Here is a 20,990-nt window from a genome sequence, read left to right as displayed (position 1 = left end):
AACCTTAGGCAGTCATTCCGGGACTTAAAATGCTCACAGTATTTAGTGCTTAGCCTGCTAAGTCAGGTGGATTAGAAATACTACTAAATCAAGATGACATGATAATAGGTTTTATCTTTGTTTAAATTATTACTGAAAATGTTCTGTAATTCTTGTTATCGAATACAAGCTGCAGTGGCCATTCAGGAGTCACCCTCTCCCTAGTTAACATCCACAGGCTGATGTTTTTAAGCTGATGTTAACAGCTTTTGTCCTTGCCTAATCTGTGCTGGAGGTATGCTTGCACCCAGCCTGGTACCCTGTTGACCCTGCCTTGTTGACTTCGTTTCCTGGCTTGACCTCAGCCCTGACTCATCACGACAGACTCATCTAGCCATCACTGGACCGTTCGCTGACCCTGCTGTCTGTCACTGGATCCGCTCCGCTGCCTTGCCAGGGTTCTATGGAACGGAGCTACTGTCAGTGAGGACATTGTCCCTACATGCCTTGCTGTCACCCTCAGCTCCTGGCTCATCTTGCCTTGTGGAGCAGCGCGCTCTTAGTCCTCCACATCTTATTGTGATAGAAATGGACAGGTATTTTTATATACATATAAACAAGTTTAAGTATCAAATTTGGCATGTAGTTGACCACGAACTATTGAAGAAGATGGAGGTATATGAAATTATTTGGCTTAATATATATGCATCTTTTATAATGGACACAGAAATAGATGTGTATTTGGGTCATTATTTATTCTGGAGAATCGGAATAAATATAACGAGTGATCCTTATTGGACTTTGCAAGTGGACACTAGCCAGAGTGCTAAATCAGAACACAGTCACACTGTATAGCATCTATAGTAAAACAATGACTTTAACGTAGACTTTCATTTCAATCCACTTTTCCCTTTATTTGTCAACTGTGTTTATAGAATAGCTACCTAATATCTTACAGCAGATCCATTATTTTAGTTTACCTGGAATTTACTTAATTATTTTTAATGTGGTTAATTATTCTATATCCAGGGATGTGAAAAGTAATCTGAGAAAGAAGCATGATTATACCTCTTGAGCTCCTGTTCCATTTTCCGCTGATAGAGGGCACCCTCTCTTAAAATAGCTGCAGCATTTAATTTAATAGGTATGTTGTCAATCTGTCAGGAAAGGGAATGTATATACTATAGTTAGTAATGTAAACCATAAAACAGAGTATAAAAACATTCCAATGGGTTAAATAAATCGACCTAAGACAGCATAAATTTTGCTTAAAGCATTCATCTAGCATTAATCTGACATTCACAATGAAATTGCATGCTGTTCATAAACCACTCAAGCTGCTTAAGAAATCAGCAAAGTCCCCCAAGTGGATTATAAATTTGTAATCACGCTTGGACCATGTCAAATCCCATCGAATGTGTTCACTTCCTTTCATTTTTTTTGGTGCTCATATACATAGTGTGCAGGGATTCCATCTGCTTTGGACAAAGAAAATAAGCAGCTTCTCTGAAAGACGGTAAGTTAGCCAAAACCATTAAAGTAAACCATAAGCAGTACCTTTCATAGGAAGGTGTCAAAAGTGTTTTACAAATAATCACTATTTTAACTTCAAAATCTTTCTAAGACGACTGGCATCACCAACTGCCATATCCATTTTCTAGATAGTAGAAGTGAAGTACAGTTCTCAGTGACTTTCAGTCCTCATGGTGTAACTTGGACTAGATCCCGTGCCTGCTTTGCAGTTCTTCAAAGTATTGCCTTAGGACTAACTCCCAGACAACCTCTAAATACTGAGGGAAGAAGGGAACAATCTCTCTGCCCATTAAAAATGTTACCTGCACAAGGAGGCTGTTCAGAAAAAAATATATCACCTTTGCAGACACATATAATAGACCTGAGGCAAAGCAGTGCTGGTGGGATAAGCACTGGGATCATTCCTGCAGAAAACAAAGCTTAGTCATGACATATTTGTCCTAAATTCAGACAAGTTCTGTGTTCAGAATCCAAACATGTATTTAAATTCCAAATTAACAGCTTAATGAGTGGCTGAGAAAGAGATGCACAGAATCACTCAACCTATACACTGCAAATATTGTATGCACAAGTATGTACTGCAGTCTCCTGAAATACATAAGCTAACTGGGAAAAGGATGTTTTATAATTGATAGTAATTAGGTAGGTTGAGGATAACAAACACATGCTATCACCTAGAAAGACACTAAATAGAATTACTGTGTTTTCCACCCAGATGGCTCATTTTAATGGAAAAAAATGAATTACCTGGCTGTTTCTTGACAGAATGATGATAACTTGAAGAATTCAGGAAAAGAACCCAAAATGATGTATTTTATTTCTTTTGTTTGACTCACTATACTTACTCTTTTTAATGCCTAATGATGCCCTTCCTTCCTCTTGGCCTACTTCTCAACCCTCCTCAAAGTCTTCTGCATTATATGAACATTCCCTCTCCAGCCTGTATTTTACACACTATACTGACTTACAGTAGACATTTTCTCTGACACATGTAGAAATATTCATATTTTTGGCAATTACCTCTGTATACAGATTTCATGTTCTGTATTTACTAACTATAATTTGGATAGAGAACTAAACTAAGAATGATTACAGAAATACCTTTAACTTCAGTTTCCCAGTTTATTAAACAGAAATATGACTGTATGACAATGAAACAGAAATATGACAGCCCATATAGTCAATTTAACTAGGACTCCCAAGATATATGCAGACAGGTGCAAGTAAAATAACTGAATAGATTCTTCTATCTCATAGGGTATCAAGGAATTTTTGAATTTTACTTGTTGTTTTTCTGTCATGAGATACCTTCCCTTTTTTCAAGATGAGAAAATGGAAATAATTGGGAAAATTGCAGAACATTAATTCTTGTGGAAAAAAATTGTATTCACTACTTCCACCTAATGAACACACAATAGCTCACCAAAACCAATAAATATGTAAAGAGCAAGGTCTGATATGAGCAAGAAGCAGATTGAGACAGAGTGATGATGCATTTGTACTGTCTCATTCTTCCAGTGAAAGGGTCGAATAGATATTTTGTAACAGCAATGAGAAATAATTGCTGCTGCACATAATAAATGTGTCTGAAATGAAAAAAAAAATGTATTTAATATACTGTGGGTGTTCTAAAAAGAGGAAAGGAAAACACTAGTCGGTTAAAACATTATATAATTTCATTAATTTGAGGACAGATCATAATCTTATTTATAAATCTTGGATCAACCTTCTTCTTAGGATTTTTGTACTCACAGAGTTGCACAGGCAGGAAGGCAACAGGAATAGAAGGTATTTTAAAAGTCAATAACAACATGCCTATCTCAGCTTGCAAGTTATAGCAGCATCTTGAATGTCACCTAACCAACCTTTAAGGCAAATGTGTTTAGACGAGATAAAACTGATTGTCCTCCTAGAGGAGATACTAGCAGGTGTTAGAAGTGGCCCTGATCAATGCCATAAGATGCCAGATCCATATTTTTCTTTATGCAATTTAGGTAGATAGTTTGCCTCATATTAGTCCTAAGATTTCAGTATTTTAAATTATCAGAAAAGGAAGTGGAATATACATAGTCCTGAACTAAGCCCACATAATTACAGGTCATGCGTGTTTGGGTTAACTATGTAAATGTTTCCTCTCTTGTTTTTTTTTCCCCTCTTTTGAGTGCAGAAGGAACTGGGTTCTTACTACTTTCCTGTAATTTAAATGCTGCTGCATTGTAAGCAAGCAGACTGAATAGGTGATACTGTTATTAAAGATAACTTCAGTATGTGATAAATGCCAGATACGCTTTAGAAATAGTTGCCAGATGCCCAGTTCCCCAAGCAGGGAATGAGTCTTTCCAAAGTGTATATGAGCTGTACCTAAATACATAGTTTCAAAGAGTAGGTAGACCTGCTCGCAAGGTATTTGAGGTCACAATACAAGCACAGCTACTACATGAAATTATTCTGCATATGAACTTGAACCAAATGAAAGGTGGCAGATTGAATGATGTAAGACTGAAGATTATCTGTAGCACAGTTACTGCAGAAATAGCAATGTGAGTTTTCACGTGTTATACCGTTAAGGCTGAACAGCCCATTTTCCGTGTTTACGGTTCTCTGACCCGTGGAAATCCTACCAGAGAAGCAATCAGCATAGTGGATTTTATGACCTCAGTATGTGTCTAAAGGAAACAAGACAAACATCCAGACTGATTGTATATTGTGTATCAGACAGTCATTAGCTGGAATGATTGTTCAGCATTCTTCAGGATCTCATTTTGAAACCGTGATTTACAGACACAAGATTCTTCTGTTCCTCTGCTGAGTTCTTAAACCATGGGTTCACAGTTGTTTTTTTCCTGTGGACTATTCTCAAGCCTTACCATTTTACATAAAAACTTCTCCCTTTGGAATTGAAAACACTGTTCAGGCATTATGGTTACATTGTGCAACTGCACACAGCTTACCTGTCAGGGCACCAATAGGTCTCAGTTGCCCTGACCGGCCTCACCTAGGACCACCACTCACACCCTCTGCTCACTGGTCCAGGAGCCCTGCTTAAGCTCAGATATGGGCTTCAGTCCTTTCCCGTTATGCTGGAGGTAATTCTGCTCCTGGTTGTCTCTCCAGTTCTGTCTCCTGCTGTCATGGACCTGGGTTGCTGTTGTAGCCTCGTCTCCTGACTGGACTTCTTGGGGGGACCCCAGACCTGAGCTGTTACCTTGCTTTGTCTAAGGATGACTGGCTGCCAGCAGAACCTGTCACTACCGCCAACCTTGTCATGTTCAGATACTGTGGCCTGGTTGGTGAGGGCACTGCCTGTGCTTTCATTACCTTTGGCTCCTTGTTTCTCTTTCCTCCTGGAGGAGCAACACTCTTGTTGCTCCCTGACCTTTTCTTTGTGGATTGTTAATGGGGCATAGGCCAAAATTTATGAGCCACCGGCCCAATCCATCCCATTCTCCTGGCCACATAACTCGGTGTGAAAACATGGATTCCAGCAGAGTTCGCATCACCACAGAATTTGCATGTGTGTTTTTTCACTCCAAAGTTTTCAAGTACATCTTACAACCTTAAAGGCTACTCACCTTGCTTTGGATCTTTTGAGCCTGGAATGCTGGACTACTCTTCAAACTGTCACGTGTGTTCTGCAGTTCAAACCAAAAATACATTATTTCATTTCAGAGACAGATTTTCAAGTACTTAGCAAAAAATATTAGGTATTTACCAAAAATCACTCTTGAATATTCATCTAGAGTAACAAACACAATCATAGGGAATGTATTTTGGAATTGTTATATCCACAAAAACTTGCTATGTGCATCCAACTTAGTGGGAATATTTCATATCACATGACCATACAAAGGTAGGTCCAAATATTGACTAAAATGTGTTGACTAAAATAATGCTAAAAAAAGTAACAGTGGGGTTTTGTTTGACTATGAAATATTACCGATATATATGAATATGTTCAGCTCTTAACTGAAATAGATATTGGGAAGACAAAATAGGGTGTCAAAGCACACTTCATGAAATTATTAAATAGTGGTAGAATTCTACTGATGTTTATTAATTTAATTTTATGATAGCTATAGATAGTGATGTGAAAGTGTCTGGTGTCATGGGGATGAACACAGTGAATAGACTATGCAGATGTGATGCTGAAATGAATATATTACATACATAGTTTGGTGACATAATTGTGAACTGGGAATCAACCAAAGCAAGAATTCTGTATGAATGGGACCGTTATTCCCACAGCTTGGCTGCTCTGTGGCATAAAAGTTAATGGAAAAATAATATGTGGGTTTGGAGGAATATTGCCATTTTGGAGACTTGTTGGAGTAGTATCATAGGAAGGCTGCTTGTCTTAAAATTAGGAGAATAATAAAGCAGCACTAGAAGCTTAAGAAAAGGGGGTTGTGCATTACGCATCCAAAGAGGCAAATGTTAGTATATGGATGTGAAATGACAGTACAGCTATAAATGATAGCACATAATTCCTAACCCCAAATAAACAAAAATTTTAAAATACTTTGAGATCTCTTCAAATACACCAGTCATTTTTCATCTTCATACTGAGGGATTTTTAGGTAATAAAGTATTTTGTAGCATACCTCTCCCTTTTCAGGCTTCATGGTTGCACACCTGAACTGGTTAGTATTTGCTTTCAGGAGCAGATCCTAAAATTAAAGCAATTAGCTTGAAGATGATGGTACATTTAAATTCTCTAATAAGAATTTTCTGTCTTGAAAAGCTTTGCAGCCCAGAGCAGTATATTGACTTGTTTCCAACGAATGAAATCTTGACTTAGTATTTACATGAATTTTCATTCCTCATTAAAAACTTAAAGTAGGCAAGTTTTGATTTTCTACCTAGTTCTCTCTGCTTGTACCCTTTGCGTAGGGCATCAGGCCTTTGATAGGTCTGCCCATGTGAAAGACGTTGCTCATCCAGAATTCAATGTACAAGCCTCATAATTATCTATGGCACATCAGTACCATAGGTAGTAACTCTTTCCTCATAGCTAGCTAACAATGGCTTTGTTTTTGAGTTAAATTAGAAGACTATGATCAGAGGATCTGAGCACCAAGGGTTGCTCCACTAGGCACACCCCTACCAGTAACTCCACCTGCCATTTTAAAGGGGGAAGTACAGGCAGCCACATTTCTAGTTTTCGGATATTTCTTTTGGTTGTAAACAGTAATCTCTAATCAAAGCTGTGAAACAGATGAGATTTTCTAATGTCTTTCTGGACAGCAGCTGTCCATAACATCAGCGCTTCCATAACTGTCTAGAGTATGGCTTTCAGTGTTCTCACTCCTTACAGATGCTGAGACATGGTACTTATAATGACAGCTATAGCTTCTGCAAAAATGCTGTGAAACAAATGGCATTTTTAATGCATATTTGTTTAGGACCCAACATTTCAGCTTGTTTGGCAAACAGTCGGGGGAGCTGACCTTTGTGAATGCTTTGGATGCCTTTTATAACATTCCAGAGGTGACAAAAACTGCTGTTATTGCAGCTGTAATTTCTGTGGTGGTTTTCCTTTGTTCCTTGTATTCGTGCATTTTCTCCACTGAAGAATGTGGCTGGTAGTTATGTGATTTTATAGTTGTCATAGATTTTTGACAATATAGGCACTGTGATATCTTGCTTTTCCTCCCCAGTTTTTCTAGGAAGTTTGTACGTACAAATAAGCACACAGACAAATAGGCATGTGCTTTCTCCACAATATGGAAATAATAAAAGAATAAAAAATAATGTCATATTGTTTTATAATGAAATACCAAGCATGGGTAATGTGATGGGCCAGCAAAAGTAATGCAAAGTTTATCCTCCTAGAATCTATCACACCTTAAAGCATTTACTACAGTTTAGGAACAGAATCCAATGCCCCTTTCACAAGGACATGAGGAGAGCCCAGAACAGTGATAAATGGACTTGTATTGGCTAGTGAAAGCTAGAGTAAGGCATTTTCAGAATGGGGGTGGGAGAGTGCAGATAAAAAGGGGCCAAATAGCATGCCTTCTATCAAGCTTATACTGTTACTCGATTTGGTGTAGCGATTGCAGTGTGGGGAGGAAGAAAGAAAGTGGAAACTGACATTTAATTAATTCCCTTCCAAGGAGAAGACGACAACAATCTGCTTTAACTACGATAGGAGCTAACTCATTGAACAGGGTTCATATCAAAGTTTGGATCAAATAACTAGATCTGTTTCTTTGTTTTTCCAGGCTTTCCCTTCTCCTGCTCTCTTAACACACAGACCAGGTACTCCGCTTCTTTACAAATCATGATGACTTCCCACTTTCAGCCTGCTTAGGGAGAGAGTATGGAGTCTGCACAAAAAAGAAGTCAGAGTCTGCTGATATTTTAAAACAGTGGGTGATGACATGTGGTTATTCATCAGTTACTATAGAAAACAAACAAAAATATTGAACATATTTTGTATTTTGAAGCCTTAACTATTAAGTGAATACCTTAAATATCCACATGTCCTGTGGGAGTAAAAAAGCCATCAAACTATTTCAAGCTTGTGAAGAGAAGAAAGTAATAATGCTTCTGCTATCTTACATGGCTACTTGCATAATTTCTCACATAGTACTTGTACAGTGAATAAAAGGTGGACCTTGTCTCAGACAATTAATAATAAAATAAGGAAGATGGAAAAAGGGTGATAGAACAGAATAGAGGATACAAACTTCATGATTCTAGAGAAAGAGCCAGGCGCTATTAGGTTCAAAAGCAAATATGTTTCAGATAAAGTTCTAAGACTTGTGAAAACGGAACATTACAGAACAAGCAGTTTAGAAGAAAGGAAAGACTAGAACAAGAACATCATACACTTACTTCTGCTTTTCGGCGATTTCTTGTTTTGATTTCCTCTAGTTGCTTTTTTTCCTTTGGAGGTTTGTAGGTGCTTGGAGGAACCTATATTAAAAGGCAATAATCTCCACAATATGGGGTGTAAAACATTCCAAGTGTCACATTCTTGCAGGTAAAAAACACATTCACTTTTACTGTAGAACAGCTGCAGTTATTTTTTAACTATTTATTCTTTTCTATTAGTGCCAGTGTAGAAGACATGGACAGATTCCAATTAGCTGGGATTACCCAGGCTTTTCAGTCCTGTGCAATGTAATATAACTGCTGGACAAAAGACCAGAAAGAAAGAAAAATCCAAAACTAGTACAAGAAAGTCTTCAGAAATAATAAATCCTATAGGCCCTATCAAGGGGAAAAAGAAGTTGCCAAAAGGGGAAAAGTTCTGTTTGGCATCTCATAAACTTCATTTTCACAGCACTGAGAGCCAGATAGGGCAGCTGAATAAAGTTAAGCTGTGGAGCTCTTTGGTAAAGTGTGTGGTAGTAGCAACAAGTTACAGAGACTCCAAAGAAATTTAGGGAAAAGAAATCCTTTGAGGTTTATTAAATACTCAGGAACTTCATTGTAACTAAAGAAGTCTTTGAACTGAAATGGTGGGAGACTGAGAAGGCAGTTGGAGAAAGCAGCAGCTCTGCTTGTCCTGTCCCTGTAGTCTTCCCAGAAACCTGTGTTTGGCCACTGCTGGAGAAAATACACTGGGCAGAATGGGCCTTTGCTCTGGTCTACTACAGCTGCCCTAGTGTCCTTGTAAGGGAATACCATTGGAGGTGTAGATTAATGTTCGGAGGTGGAGGACTGAGAGGGCCCTCCTAGCATTAGTCACAGATTTGGGAAAGCATTCACATGTCAGAAAGTGCTACAGATAAAATGACCAGGAAAGATTTATAGTCTGGCTGTCATACAGATCAACAGGACACTAGGGACTGTATGCTTTTGAGTTAGGCTGAAACTTCTGGGGGATTTCAATATTTGCTTGAGCAATAAATTTTGCCCAGAAGCAAACTGAAAAAAAGACTGGATGTCTCCTTCCTATGTGGGTGAGATAGTCTGCCAGTTTACTGGACATCTGCTTAAATATTTATTTTGCTAAAAATGTTCTAGCTCAATTAGAAATTACAGAATTAATTCAAACATTAATGGGAAAAATCTATAATCTGTATTGTACTGCAGGTCAGTTTAGGAAACACGGGGATGCCATCTAGCTTTATTGGACTATGTAAAGAGCTATGCTTTCAAAAGCTCATGAATCTGATGTACTTTCCGCTGCCTTTGCTATTTGACATTATCTACAGGCAAAACAAATGCACAAACAGAAACAGCTAACAATTAAATGCACTGGTGAGACTGCTCAAGTATTTTTGTGAGCTTTTTAAGTGAAATAGAACTGAAAGTATTTCCCAGCAGTAGCTAAGAATTTTTATTATGCTTTTATGGATGGAGAAATTAAAGCCCAGAGGATTTGCAAAGGGTTGCACAGGCAGCGAGTATCAGTTTATTTCACTGTTCTTCCTAGTCATGTGCTTTACCTGCAAAACTGTACTCATCTGCCAGTGTAAGCTGAAAATCTCTCCTCAGAAACTGCTATGCTTATTCCAAGTAATTTAAGGAGGAGACTTTTCAATCAGCTCTGTTTCAAAAATGATCTTAGCCTTGTAATCTAACCCTCAGATACCATGGTGATGAGTACCAATCAGACAGATAGATAGACAATACAGCAATTACCCAGTTGCCAGAAGAGGATGAGTAAGTTACTATAAGTAAATTGTAAATTCCAGCAAGAGAGAGATCAAAAAGGCCAAACTGTACCTACTTAATCCTAATGTGAAAAAAGGGGGCTGCAGGTAAGAGACGCCAACCTTGCTTTTCCTCTCCAGCCAGTGGTCAGGCTCACCTGTGCTTTCTGGATATCCTTTTACCAGAGGTTTACTTAGGGAGTAGGTACCACAAGAAGTTTAAGGAAGAACAAAATGAATAATCACTTGAACTTTAGTAGTCATCACTCTTCTATTATTTTAAAGTTACTGTTGTAGGATGGACAAGGGCAAGTTAATGCAATGCTATTGCATTAAGAGCTTCTATTTTTATACATAACAATATCATAAAGATAAATATATTGTTGCGTCTACATATTTGCAAATAAAACCCTCTGTATTGGCCAAATGAATTCACTCATTTAATTATTTTAAACAATCAAGCAACTCCACTCATGAAGCATAGCTGAAATAATATGGAAAATGTCTAAAAAATACACCAAATTTGGCTGAATGGTGTTACAATAACATCTCAGTGTGGCCTTTTTATTTTTTTAACTACATTATTGGTTTACAGACAAACTAAATATATAATAATTGCATAATCTTATTATTCTAGTACAGTGGTGACAGTAAAAGAATGGATTTTATTTGTAACTCAAGGCCAAGATATCCAAGGAAGTTATATGTGTCCAAATCATGATGCATGTTATCAGGTTTAAGCAGCTGTCTCCATTTGTTTCCTTTGCAAACTTCAAGCTAAAGCACTTATTTTGATTGTAGAATTGTATTTATGAATGTGTGTATGCATATGTGCATGCTTGTGTCTGCATCCATGTGCTTGTGTGCAAACGACGGTGGAGAGAAGTATTTAGAATCTTTGGACCAAATATTTATAGTGAAATGTTTCATTGTTAAATCTCAAAATCGAAGTGTTTTTCCTTTTCATTTAGTGTCCCTCATTTCTGAGGAACGTTTATGATGATGAATGGTTATCCTAGCCTTCTAGGCCTATGTTACTCCAACGAAACTTCCCAAGGAGAGTCCCATCTCCATATAGATCACTGAGTAAGACAACTACCCTGCCCTTTGCAATAAGCCACATCTCCAGTCCTCTCCTGTGAAGGAAGCACGTGTTCAGTGTACAGGACAGCAGTACTATCCCAGCTCCTGAACTCAATATATGTGATACATCTCATCTTACTTTGCACTTTATCTCTACTATAGAATATAATGCAACCTAGCAGAAAGAAATACCTAAAATAATAATCGTGTTAATCAGAATGAACTCATTTCACTATAGGGATGCAATAACTTATCAGTTGTCATTGCTCAAGATCCAGACGCCTTTGTATGAATTTATACAGCTGTTTCAAAGTCAAGCAGTAACTACGGCTGTAGTTATTGTGACTACAATAGTCCCTGCTAATATGCCACATGACAAGTTCTTTGACAGATGCATGAGAGCCATGAGAAAAAATGGATATCTCATAAAACTAACAAGTTTGTGAGAAAAAGGATGAGAACATTTCTGCAGCAGATTATGGGTTGTAATCTGGAAGAGCTTTATTTCCGTGCATTCCTCTCAATTACATACAACTCTCCACCATATAGTAGCCAAAACTATGGCCTGCTCTCACTTTACTAACTCTTTCTTGCCATCTGGGCTGTCTTTTCAGCCTGTTCATTTCAGGATCTAAAATGGTGATACTGGCAAGAATATGGCAAATTAAAGTGAAGCTTAATTTGCCGAGATAGGTGCAGAAATGAGCACAACATATGTCACTACTACGCTAATGGTTTTAGATTCACACAAGCTTTTAAATTTGCAGACTTGGCCAGAATGTAAACCAAATTTAGTATAATCCTAACAACACAAATGAACTTTAGTAAATGTATCCGCATTAAAACAAATTTATTCTAAGAGGGGCTGCACGGCATAAAGGTACTAAAATGACAGCAACATGACTCATTCCTATACTGATTAAGTAGTTATTAAATGCAGTTTTTCAGAGCCTGGTATTAAGCTGTTTCAATGTAAAATCCCATTAACTGTATAACACACTACCATTAAATTGCTCTGCCATCCTAAGATGTAAATGGTTTCTAAGAGCATTCAACACATGTATTATTTAAAACCTGAAGTGCTAATACAAGGTGGCAGATAATGCCCAAAACTATGACTTTGACAATCACTTCCCACTGCATTTAAATATAGATGATTTTGGAGTCTTTATTAAGTTAGTCATAGCAGCTTGATCCCAAATCCTGTTTGCCTTACCCCAGTGAGCTAACTTAAAACCAGTTGTGTGTCTCTGATATGTACCAGCGTAACTGAATCACAATCTTAGACAATGAGTAAAATAAAAGCTTAGCATTTCAAAGATAAATGTAGTCTCATTTATACATGAGCAATAAATTTAAACCAAAAAACCTTAATTTTAGAGATTCAACATTCATACAAACAGAAAGGAATAAAATTCCACCCTCAAGGAGGAGCTGCAAACCTAGAGTCCATCTCATCTCCAGTGAAATTGCTTTGCCATTTATTTTAATGAGAGTTCATCTAAAAAAAAAATCTAACTTTACAAAAAATTTTCATTTGAATGTTCTTTTCTTACCTGCTTCAGTGCATTATCCAAAGCAAACATCTTACAAATCCAAGGACTACCAGAAACACTTGTATCAATGTTGTCATCAATTTGTACCCATTGTATAGTTCTACCTCCAAAAGTCACAAAACAACTACAGGAACCAACCTTTTCCCATTCCTTTGTTTGGCTTACAATTTGCTTACACAACATTCACTGAAATGAAAAGAATTAGTTCGGGTTTTTTTAGAAATCTGACCTTCAATAACACAGAATATTACAAAAATCCTCCTTGATCTGTTAAAGGCTGTAGATTTTCTACAATTATTTTTAAAGAGACTATTAACTCCCCTACCATGATTTTGTGCACAAGCATACATAAAACTTAATATCTCTCAAAGCATAAAAAAACTCACAGGTGGCCTTTTTTCCAGTGGTGGTATTGGCAGAGGTATAGGAATGGCACGTGGTTTGGGTACAGTCAAATTAAATTCCTTTGGCCGAGTGACCGTTGAACTCTTGACAGTGGCAGTACGATTACTTAATATATCTGTGAGTTGTTCAATCAGTTGCTGTACTTTTGGCTGCCATCTTCAAATAAAAACAGATTTTTCTATTTTATTTCAATTTTTTCTTTCATACAAACTTACATGCAGTATATGAGGTTGGCATTGGTGCAAATTCTGTAATGCTTTCAGCCATTCAGTTTTAATAAAATTGACCTATGAATTTGTACTCATGATTTAGTTGGACTGGGTTACTTCACCTCTTGATAGATGCTAAAGCATTCAGACTACTAGTGGTGAAATAACCATAGTTTTTACTGAATAAGCAACGATGTCACCAGTTTGTTTCACAGCAGGACCAGACTATGAATCAGAAAAGCAGCTGTCATAAGCTAAGTACACACTTAACATACTTCAACGAAGAGACTATGAACAAACAGTGGTCTGAGTATTGCCACTTTTACCAACTGACAGAGCACACATAAATCAATCTCATAGCGCAGGCAGTTCCAGTAAAAAAATAGAAAGATGTAAGGAGTTTGGTGAATTAGCAAATGAACCCTCAGTGAACCCTTTGGGGCAGTCAAGATGATTTTGATTTCTCTGTGATTGGATTTTGACTGGTATGAAGGTTCAGACTTCTTCCAAGGAATGTCAGGAAGGTGCAGAATTCAAGGTAAGACACAAACAAGTTATCACAGGACTAATTATGGAGACAGCTTCATGTCAGTTATTCCTCCTCTTATATGTGTTCTATACTTAAGTATTACACATGCAATGGAGCTTTCCCACAACTTAAAAAGCAGCAGACAATGCAAATTTACAGTAACTTGTTTATGTGACTGTTACCTTGGCTAGTACTGTCATTATGGGATGAGGCTTGCAAGTAACTTCTGCAAGTAATGCAGCTCCATTAAAATAAATAGGACTCTTTATGTTAACCTCGTTGACATTAGAAAGAGGAATACAAAGACCTATTTAAAAGAATGTAAGCTACTGAACTGATTAAACTGATCAATGCATCCTCAGCCCCTTGAAAGAAGTTTCAAACCCAGTAACCAAATATGGTCTTTAACATTCTTGCACAACTTACATTTACTACTTTTAGGCAAAACACATGTTCGTTACATTGAATGTAATTCACTGTGAAGGACAGCTCCAATAAGCTTAGTGTTAATGAAACAAGCAACAGATTAAGCATCTGCCTGCGTGCATATGTACATATAAAAAGTGCATGGATATAGAATCACAGAATCGTAGAATATCTCAAGTTGGAAGGGACCCAGATCTTTTTAAGTCCAGCTCCCTGCTCCTCGCAGGACCAGCTAAAAGTAATACGTGTGTATATCTCTATCTATACATCTCTATCTGTATCTTTAGACTATTGTAAGCATGTGTTATAATTAGAATTACTACACTGGAATATATTGAGTCAAATTCTGACTTCAAATATATCCCTGCAGTTCCTGTAGAAGTCAGTGGAATTTGGAGTATTGCAAGCCAAATCTATACTGTACATTTGCTAATTTGGCATAAACTACATAGTATGAAAGGATTAATTCTACTGGCTTTGATATGACAGTTAGAACTAGGTGCAAACTCTTTTTCAGCTGACATTGTAAGACATTTTTGTCTAACAGTGTTTGCCATCATCTGGGTTAATCTATACTGCAGTGAGGAGGATGCGTAATTGCAGCCACATTGGTATACCAATGCTAGTTCTAATTTATCTGTCCTGGATAAAAACAAGAGTGAAAAAGCGACACAATAGGCTGCAGAGCTACTGTTTCTCCACATGAAAATGTTCCACTTTGGCAAGGGTGCTCATGCTACTGTATCACCACCTAACCAATGTGTGAACACACCTGGCACCTCAGACATTTAAACTGTTAAATGATGCTGCAATTGTGTAAATAAGCAATAATTTTAAAAGACTTGTTTACATGCTTATCTGATTTGCTCAGAAGGGATTTTACGACCATCGGCATAAACAAGTCTGTGCATAAAGCCAAAGTCAGGGAAGTAAAACATCTTTTTTCAAATGCTTAATGTCATACAGATGTTGAAGTGACTTATGAGGCACAAGTCTAACTCTGCAAGATAATTTGAACCTTCTGTTTCTTTTTTTTCAGAGTACGATGTTTCATCTATTCAGGGGCACTGAGAAACAAATGTACAACAGCTATGAAAGGACTTTTCTATGAGAGAGCCTTGCCTCTGTGTACGTAAAAGGGATTACTATAGTCTTATGAAGACAAGAAGGGTTCTGAGTGACTTCCATAGGAGAAACACTTTAACAGCAAATTGAACTTTCAGCGGAAGCTTCCCCCAGCATTTAAACTTTGAGGCGGTGACAGGCTACTTAAGTGCTGCTTACCTTAGCAGTGGGTCAATCCAGTTCTCTTTTACATACAGTGAATCGTAGAACTGACTCCATTCATCTTTTATCCACGTGTTCAAATACAAGGCATTGAAGAAGAATCTAAGAAACTAATAATAAGCGATTTCTTTTAAACATGAATACCGAAGGTATGGTGTATATAAGACTACGAAAAGTTAGTTGCTTTTACTACAAACATTGCTGAAGAACTTGCTTGTATTTTACCCTGTAGTTATAATCATAGGTGGTCGATACTTGTAGGTTCTTCTTAGTTCTGTTAGGACAGCCCCATGTCTTTCAGCCCTATTTTGTGAAACACTAGTAGGCACTAAAATATTTTTAGTGGCTTAAAAACAATCTAGACTACAACATGGGAATGTGTTGATGCATCTTTAATTTGCTTCAAACGTTGTAAAACAAAAGCTTTTATTCAAAATTAAAGTAATTACTACTGCAATACCCTGATTTTAGTATAATTACCAATAGAGTTTGAGAGTCTAATATAGCCACAATCAGCTCCTGATTATCTATAGCGAGATGATCCCTGGTGCCCAGAAACATCTCAGGCCTGGTCCTGCACCTGAATTACTTATGTTCCTTTCAGCTCCCTGGGAACTGGCCAGGGGGAACTGCTGAGAACTACACTAACTGCTATACAATATGGTTTCTTCTTTTATTGAAATGTAATTAATTGGCATATTCCCATTAAACTAGAAGACTGAAATTTGGCACACTTACACACTGTAGGGCTCTACATGCTGGAGAAATAGCAGCTAACATTTGAACTTGTGTTTCCCACTGGAGTTCACCAGAAGGTCAAGAGCCTTTCTTTAAAACTTGAACTGCTCAAATGGCCTTTTGAAACAGACTCTTGAAAAATGGCACTCAGATTCAGCGTGTATCATTTACAGCAATATAAATTCCAAACTTGAACCGGAACTTTTTCATTAAGATTCTTGGAACTGAAAGTACAAGCAAGCATCATGCTGAAATAATCACAATAATAGAAAAAAGCACACTAAATAATATTGACATTATGAGACATACTGGAAAGCAGTGTGCAGTCACTTGAGAAGCTTCTAATGGAGGCTGCAGAGCTTATTAGTTCAGACTTGGCATCAGCCCCGTCTTGGGTTGGTTTCCACAGAGCCATATAGGTCTTTGTATTGAGCTTTTGGTTCTGGAGGACTACCAAGGAGCTTCTTAATTCACATGTGGTGTCAGGCCCAAGGTGGCTCAGAGCTTTGTGAAGAATTCAGCTATAAACAATTCAGATTTGACTCAAGGTGTTTGCTGCAGATGTTCAACAGATGTAAAAAGTCTGCTACTTGAAATCTGTAGTCTTGATGTGACCATTTCCAAGGAATTAACCTGTAAATTTAGTTTTATTTTCATCTATTGTGCTTTTGGTAGAGTCAAAAGACTGATCAACAACTGAAGGACTAAATGAATATTACCCCCTTGGATTCCCATTCTTGTCTAGAAACTACTGCTCTTCCACAAAACTGCAGATGCTGGCATATCTACACACCACCCAAAAGAAGATACTTCATCCCTAAAAGCATGATTATAAACTAAGTTTTGAATTGTGAAGAAGTTGGGTTTTTGGTGCTTCCAGATTCAGTGGAGTTTGCTAAGTGTATGCTAAGGGACGCACTTCATCCCATTGGTCTAGAAACTCATTCATTCTCCTTATGGAGAATCTTTCTCTGTAGTGCATGCATGATGGATTACATTTTTCAACTAACATAGTAATTTGTACTTCTGCAATGTATAAATAAAACGCTGGAAGTCTAGACAGAGTTCATACTTTCCAACAGAACTGATGCACTGTATATACAGTACTTCTACCAGCTATTGTAACAAAATCTTACATCCAGGTATCCCAGCTGGATATATGATTATAGACCCAGAGAACATGTTCCCTGCTGAAGTACTCTTTTTACCTTATGGAAGGCCCTGACTATACACAAAGTTTATAAAAAATGTGGTTTTAAATCCATGTAAGCAAGTGTTTATACAGGGGTGGATTGAACATGAGCTGATATACTTAAAATGAGGCAGACCCTGAGGGGTGAAGCTAGTTTCAAATTTCTAGGTATTCAGAGAACTCACAGAAGAAGTTGATATAGAAATACTACAGGTGGTGATTTGTAAATCCTCCAGTTTTCTTTTACTAGCTTTCATTAAGCTGAACTCCTCCTCCCTCTCTGCGTCCTCAGTATTCCTCTTTTACAGCCTAGTCCATCCTCAGAGGCTTCAATCAGTTGTTTACTACATTGCCACGTGAAACTAAGCTTCTGAACTGTTGTTTGAGCTCTCCCTGACTGATCTTCTCCATTTAGGTCTTCTAAATATTTGCTGTAACTCTCTTTTACAAAGTTCTTGCAACTCAACTGCCTCTTCAAGGCAGATGAAACTATAATAAAGGCACACAGTTAGTGATTTCTAGCTGTTGTATTTAACAGCTGGCTATTACCTCTTGAGGCCTCCTACTGCAACAGCAGTTATGTACTGGTTATTAACATTTCACACTTTATTAAGACAAATGGGTAATTATGTCATTGATAAATGCTATGATGTACTCCTATGAGGTACAGAGAATGGATAACTGTGTAATCAGATATCAATACTGTGATGTATATTTTAGTACTGTTTTAGTCACAGTCCCCAGACAAATGCTACAATAAGGATATGCCCCAATACACATCATGCTAGAGAAGGCTTTGAATGCTGCCCTGGAACCATTATCCAGGCAATGCAGGGATTGCAAATGGCAATGCAGGATTACCAGACATCATTTCTGACTAGAGTCTGCTGGGCGAAAGTCCACAACCTTGCTTTTGATAACCCATATCAATGATGATGGTGAATGTGGGCAGAATAAGACCCATGAAGCCATAGCACATTTCATTTCTTAACAGCAGAAACTCTTGCATTTTGTGAACTGAATTGCTAGGAAAAATCCCTTACATTTCTGTTTTGTCTTTGGCCACATGTGGCATAGGTGGCAACCCCAGTATCAGCAGTCATTGCTTTCATGGCAGTAAAATGCGGCTTGAAGTTCTCAGAGATTTCTGTTTGGATGTTACCAGTACCCGTCTCCTTAGAGAAGTTACTGGACAGCCATTTTGGCAACAGCATTATTCTGCTTACTCTTCTGCCTTGAATGTTCCAACAGTTTCACTACTCACAGAGCATAATAACTGAGATTCATTTCCCTTCTAGGAGTGGTGGAATTACACCAGAAATTAATTGTACCCGTTTTTACTATTTTAACGTACTCTGGCTGTAGTAGGACAAGCATGTATAATTAAAGACTGTTTTGTAATGCTTTTTTACAGGTAGTTTGAATTAATACCTTGCTTTTGAGAATGCGAACATGCCCTTCTAATATTCTTAACGTATTTTTACACAGTGGGATTGTATAGATTTCTAAAAAGCAAATAAAAAAAAGGGAAGTTTCCTCATCTAGTATTATCTTTACATCCATGTAGTCATTTGCAGAGCTGAAATCCTTATATTCACAACATAAGCGTTTGACTCTTGAGTTAAGGAAGTAACTGCAAGCAACAGCAGGTTCTGTTTCTCCATACAGCTCAGCCACTACCTGAGAATGCTATTATTTTGGCTGTACACACCCACAGCTATTTGCTGTAGTAGCAAAGGCAATCAAGGAGGTTCCTGTCTACTCTTTTCATCTGCTGATTCTTTCCCTCTTATTGTAGTTTAGTTCTTCAGCTATGCCAGCTCAACCACCTGTAGGATTGTACCTTTCAACTGCAACAGAGAAACGAAGATGAAGGTAAGAAGCTCTGAAAAAGGCTTTCCTATGAAGAAATCGTAACGGGCAACTCTATTTTGAGGATCCTGTGCTAAAGGTGTAGAGAAAAGTGCCCTAGCATGGTCTCAGGTCCTTCTGCCATTATCTGACCCACCTTGGACTTTTTTTGCCCCCGTGTCCACCATGAGGCTGATCTAACAACAGTTAGAATACCCAGTTCTTATATAGTGATTTTCCTTTGCAGATCTCAAAAGTTCTTTATAAAGGACTTCACTGCTGTTAGAAGCAATCAGAACAGAAACAGAACAAAACAGGTTCTTGAATGCTAGAAAGAAAACACTAGTTATTTTGCATTTTTTTACAACGCAATTATGAAATTATAAAGCTGTTTACTTAAACTTTTTATTTCAACAGTGTATTTTCTCTAACACATAAACCCTTAAATTTTACAACAAATATAAAAGAATAACATGTATGAATAATAGTACAGGAAAATAGGCTTGACCTAGCAATGCATAGTTAAGTTCTTATAAGAACAATCACACTAACGTTACAAAATCAGGTTTTATCCTATGGTTTTGTACTTATACAACCATAAAGAATTTTTGCATGTATTGTTAACATTACAGAATGAGATGTTATGATTTTCTGTTCAAGCAGATGAACATGTGTTAGTGAGGTAGCATTATTATTCTGCCTGGATATTCTGCCTAAATGAAAATATTTGAACATGCATCCATCATAGGGAAACACTGTGACTTTGATTCGAATGGATTCTATCATGCAGTCCTTTAAGAGAAAGGTCTACTCACACAAGTCAATCTCATTCAACTGAATAGTCCATTTAATTTCATGAAGACTACTCATTTGAGTAAGGTTTATCTGCATGATTAAGAAAATTCCATTTGGCTTGTGATATGCAGAAAAAATAATTTTTTAGTTAAAGTAAATCTGTTCTAAGTACATATATGTGAATAATTTTTCTGCATCTCAGCTGAGCTCAGAGACAATAGTCATCAGGCAAAATCTACAGGTCAGCATCCTGAAGGAGAATCCCAAATTTCTGACAACTTCTGTTGCTAAGGCTGCAGATCTGCCTTCTGCTGTTTTTGTCTCTGTTGCTGGGGGGACCAAATGCTGCTTCTAAATCCTCTGCTGCAGGTGCATTAATATAATCTAGCATCACTTCGGAGACAAAGAACCTCTTCTAATGCAACAGAAGAAAACCTAGGTGCCATGGTGACGAGGATCTGATGAGATACTTAAGCAAACAAAGTTACATCTACAGGTAAAAAAGTAGCAGGTGAAGACCATTTAGAGAAGTGCAGCACTTCCCTATCAGAACAGAGTTACTCCAGACAAGGAAGGAGAAATTATCTGAAACAGAACATCAGGGCATTGACATTTAAGCCATATAAAGCTAGGTGAACGGAATCAACAAGAGATAACTGGCACGGAGTGGGAAGATTGTGTTGCTAGCTGAATGAGCTCAAGATGCATCCAATCCAGGGGCTTGTGTCTAAGATGGTTTACCAAAAAGGGGCTGGGAGAGCATTTTAGACAGAGTGATTTGTCTGTCTACCAGATTAT

At 37.5% G+C, this 20,990-nt stretch overlaps 1 protein-coding gene and 1 long non-coding RNA gene across 8 annotated transcripts in view; one reads left to right on the top strand and one right to left on the bottom strand.

Annotated features, from left to right (window-relative positions):
- LOC148051352 (uncharacterized) overlaps nt 1-17,673 on the top strand; it is a 42,055-nt gene extending 24,382 nt beyond the window's left edge. For all 3 annotated transcript variants that reach the window (XR_015699636.1, XR_015699635.1, XR_015699634.1), the window contains one exon: nt 15,369-17,673. This is a non-coding gene — a long non-coding RNA (uncharacterized LOC148051352). The remainder of the gene's footprint in view (nt 1-15,368) is intronic.
- The window catches only part of CFAP99 (cilia and flagella associated protein 99), a 62,613-nt gene that overhangs the window by 21,540 nt on the left and 20,083 nt on the right, over nt 1-20,990 (bottom strand). For 4 of the 5 annotated variants that reach the window (XR_015699633.1, XM_087736230.1, XM_087736231.1 and 1 more), the window contains 6 exons: nt 15,614-15,726; nt 13,147-13,321; nt 8,353-8,433; nt 6,114-6,179; nt 5,085-5,144; nt 1,048-1,136 (listed from right to left, as the gene is read on the bottom strand). Coding sequence is in view for 4 of the 5 variants with exons in the window: in XM_087736230.1 (XP_087592356.1) it covers nt 1,048-1,136; nt 5,085-5,144; nt 6,114-6,179; nt 8,353-8,433; nt 13,147-13,321; nt 15,614-15,726 (584 nt within the window). In the remaining variant the exon portion in view is untranslated. The remainder of the gene's footprint in view (nt 1-1,047; nt 1,137-5,084; nt 5,145-6,113; nt 6,180-8,352; nt 8,434-13,146; nt 13,322-15,613; nt 15,727-20,990) is intronic. The other variant, XM_087736232.1, reaches the window with a different exon arrangement.

Source organism: Nipponia nippon, unplaced genomic scaffold (assembly GCF_047370975.1).
Source record: "Nipponia nippon isolate SJK-2023a ecotype South Korea unplaced genomic scaffold, ASM4737097v1 scaffold_6, whole genome shotgun sequence".
Taxonomy (NCBI): Eukaryota; Metazoa; Chordata; class Aves; order Pelecaniformes; family Threskiornithidae; genus Nipponia; species Nipponia nippon.
The sequence above is the reverse complement of the archived record's forward strand: the minus strand, read 5'-3'. Positions and strand labels throughout refer to the sequence as shown.